At 40.5% G+C, this 3710-nt stretch overlaps 1 protein-coding gene across 2 annotated transcripts in view; it reads right to left on the reverse strand.

The window, feature by feature from the left end:
- TSHR (thyroid stimulating hormone receptor) overlaps positions 1–3710 on the reverse strand; it is a 173284-nt gene that overhangs the window by 28888 nt on the left and 140686 nt on the right. Inside the window, exons 8-9 of one of the 2 annotated variants that reach the window (XM_004388085.1) lie at positions 1386–1463; positions 1120–1237 (exon numbers count right to left, since the gene is read on the reverse strand). In XM_004388085.1, coding sequence (XP_004388142.1) covers positions 1168–1237; positions 1386–1463 — 148 coding nt within the window. In that variant the 3' untranslated portion in view covers positions 1120–1167. Of the gene's footprint in view, positions 1–1119; positions 1238–1385; positions 1464–3710 lie in introns of those variants that run through there. The other variant, XM_004388084.1, reaches the window with a different exon arrangement.

A 3710-nucleotide genomic window follows, 5' to 3' on the forward strand; every position in this document is an offset into this window, starting at 1 on the left:
ATCTAGTTCTGGGGAGAAGATAATGTGGGAAATAAAGTAAGAAGAATTTGAGGAGAGTTCAGGATGAGAAAGCAATGTCACAAGGCTAGGCATGATTAACAAATGCATGTTAAGGCAACAGCTGTGCTTGGAATGTGAGGGATGACACTGGACTCTTCCTTCCTCATTTCTTTCTTTCCTTCCACTGGCCTCTCAAAGGCTGACATCTCTTTTTTCCTCACTTTCTTTTTAAATTAAATTTTATTTTTTATTAAAATAATACATGGACTTACTTCAAAACACAAAGTACACTGGAAACTTTATAACACAAACAGCAGGCCTGTGTCTAGCCCCTCCCCACAGTCTGGTTTCTGATGGCCCAGAGGCCACCACTTTCAACTTATGGAATTTCCTTGCATAATTGTAAATATTTCTTGATTTATCAGTTTTAGATTTCACCCATTGGCTCTCTACTATGGAAGCTGAGGATTTAGCTCTCTTTTGTCACCCCACACATACATACATTTCCCTTCCTGACACTCCTTCACCCTCTTGAAATAGTTTTAGGACACACACACTTGTTAAATCCACATTCAGTATTTTGGTTATTACAACTCTACTGTTCGCTGCTAGGCCAAATATGTGTTGCGGGTTCACTTCCTTTCATGTATAGCTTTTTTGTTTCTTCATGACCTGTGTGTCTGTCTCTCTTTTTTATTCGCATGATTTGGTTTGAATGGATCTCTTGCTAAGTCTTCCCACATACATCACATCTCAAACCAGTTTTCACACGGTCAAACCTGTCAGATAATCTGTCGATGGCATTTTATTTCTAGATCTTCGTCTTGGAGTCTTCCATCCTGCTCTGATCTAGTTGGCCCCCAACTCATGGCAACTCCATGCACAATTAAATGAAACACTGACCAGTTCTGTACCATCCCCATGATCGGTTTCACATCAGACTACTGTGATCCATAGGGTTTTCACTGGGTGATTTTTGGAATCAGATCGCCAAGCCTTTCTTCCTTGTGCATCTTTAGTCTGGAAGCTCTGCTGAAACCTGTTCAGCATCACAGCCACATACAAGCCTCCACTGACAGAGGGGTAGTGGCTGCACATAAAGTGTCTTATTTTTCCAAGAGAGAGCCTCTATGAATGTCCACACTGAGGTGGCTACCTGATAAGACATCAGGATGACATGTTGGAGCATAGGGCCTTCTGAGTCTCAAAGAACATGGACTTTCTTCCAAGGAGTAGCCTGAATAGCCGGGCAGAAAAGCATCAGAAGGAGCCTTTATCTAAGACAACAAGATTCCCTACCATGAACACCAGCTGCCCTTTTTAATCCTCCTCTCCCTTCCAAAAGAAAAAAAAGAAAAGACATATTCTCTTTATGTCTTACTCACAGCAAGGTTGGTCCACTGTATACTCCTCCAAATGCATCCTTGTCAATAACCGTCAGGTGTTTATTCTTGTTCAGGTAACTAGAGGAAGAAAGAGAGAGGGAGGGAGGAGGAAAAGGGTGGAGACATAGAAAGAGAGAGTCAGACAGACAGAGAGAGAAAGAGACAAGGAATGAGCCAAAGTTAAGCAATCACACCAAATTGATACAAATACCAAAATAAAATGTAACCAGGTCTCCCTAGCTCTTAACTGGTTTTAAGAATTTGTAAAATGCCTTATTTCTTTTGGTTTAAGCATTCAAAACGTCTGGATTTCAATTGTGCAATGTTTATATACATTAATTACGGTACAAACTTTTGAAAATGAGCATGTTCATGATCTAGTTTGCATATCTAGATTTCATAAAAGTTGCCTAGTTCCCTATTTACCTAGTCCACAGGGATTGTATTTTTCAATCCTCATCCGTACCAACTTAAATTTTGTTTCTCACCATTGAATAATATTCCCATTTATTCTTGAAGACCAGGCTTAAATCAGAAATGGAATGAAGATGATCAGGGTGGTGAGTGGTAATGGGGACTGTGAGAGGTTCAGATTTTTCCTTTTGGGCTGAGGCTGGCAGATTTAGCAAGTGAAAGTACAGGATGCTCAGTTAAATTGGAATTGCAGATAAACAATGAGTGGTATTTTAGCATAAGTATGTCTTATGCATACTTTTGAGACATTCCTATATCAAATTTATATTATAGTTGAGACCTTGTTATACTAAAAAGTTTTCTGTTGTTTATCTGAAATACAAATTTGATTTGGTGTCCTGTATCTTATTTGGCAAACTTGTTTTGCTGGGATGTAGGTAGATAAGATTATAGACTGTACCTTTCATGAAAGTGGTTTGATGGACCAATGGATCTTTTCGTTTTAAAAATACTGGGCATTTGGGGGCAAAATATTTTGGAAGCAATTTAAGTCACAGAGTGATTTTGAGATATAAAATTTCTTCCAAATGGATAAAAGCTTCCAAGGATTTTGAAACTTCTGTTTTCTCCCCCTAGCTTTTTTAGAGAACAAAATTATTAAAAAGAAACAAAGCACATAAATATCACTGTTGTAAATGATCCCGATTTACACACGTGTTATGGATTGAATTGTGTCCTCCCTCCCCAAAATGTGTGTCAACCTGGCTAGTCCATGAGTCCCAGTATTGTATGATTGTCCACCATTTTGTGATCTGATGTGATTATCCTATGTGTTGTAAATCCTACCTCTATGATGTTAATGAGGTGGGATTAGCGGCACTTATGTTAATGAGGCAGGACTCAATCTTCAAGATTAGGTTGTGTCTTAAGTCAATCTCTTTTGAAATATAAAAGAGAGAAGCGAGCAAAGAGACAGGGAGACCTCATACCACCAAGAAACAAAAGCCAGGAGAATAGCACATCCTTTGGACCCGGGGTTCCTGCACTGAGAAACTCCTCAACTGGGGAAGACTGATGACAAGGACCTTCCCCCAGAGCCGACAGAGAGAGAAAGCCTTCCCCTGGAGCTAGCATCCTGAATTCAGACTTCTAGCATACTAGACTGTGAGAGAATAAACTTCTGTTTGTTAAAGCCATCTGCTTGTAGTATTTCTTTCATAGCAGCACGAGATAACTAACACAACATATTTTGATGTTGTTGTTAGTTGCCAGTGGAGTCAATTTCATGTGTGCAGAGTAGAACTGCTCCATAGGGTTTTCAAGGCTGTGATCTTTCAGAAGACAATTGCTAGGCCTGTCTTCTGAGGCACCACTGGGTGGGTTTGAACTGCCAACCTTTTGGTTAGAGTCCAGCACTTAACCATTTTAACTCCTTACACATGTGTAGCCTGGTCACTTTCAGAGTTAATGAGTGGCCACCAGTTGATGAAAATGAATACAGTGGAGACCCTTAGGTGTATGAATAATGATTCCATTATTCTTGTTATGGTGTTTCTTCTTCATGACAGAAAAATTTTTAAGGATGACTGTTAACAACAAGAGTGTGGTATGAAGACGTACGGTCAGAAGGATTCCTTTTCCAGAGCCCTCACAGAGAAATTCCCCCTCGTTAATTGGCCAATGCCTCTCTTTTCCTGAGTCAGAGTTGGGAAGAGGGAGTGTGGATTTGCTTGTGGCTGACCAAAGGGGAGGCAGCCTCTGTTACCTACAGAAGGCAAAGGTGGGAGCAGTGTTGTTGTACAGGTCCCTTCCTCAGCCTCCTGGTCCAGCTGCTCTGCTCCGCTCAGTCCTCTGTAGAGGATGGAACTTAAAGTAATAGAGGGCATCCTCAGAGCCAAGATGGGTCTTGAA

The sequence above is a fragment of the Trichechus manatus genome, unplaced genomic scaffold (genome assembly GCF_000243295.1).
Source record: "Trichechus manatus latirostris isolate Lorelei unplaced genomic scaffold, TriManLat1.0 scaffold00206, whole genome shotgun sequence".
NCBI classification, from domain to species: domain Eukaryota; kingdom Metazoa; phylum Chordata; class Mammalia; order Sirenia; family Trichechidae; genus Trichechus; species Trichechus manatus.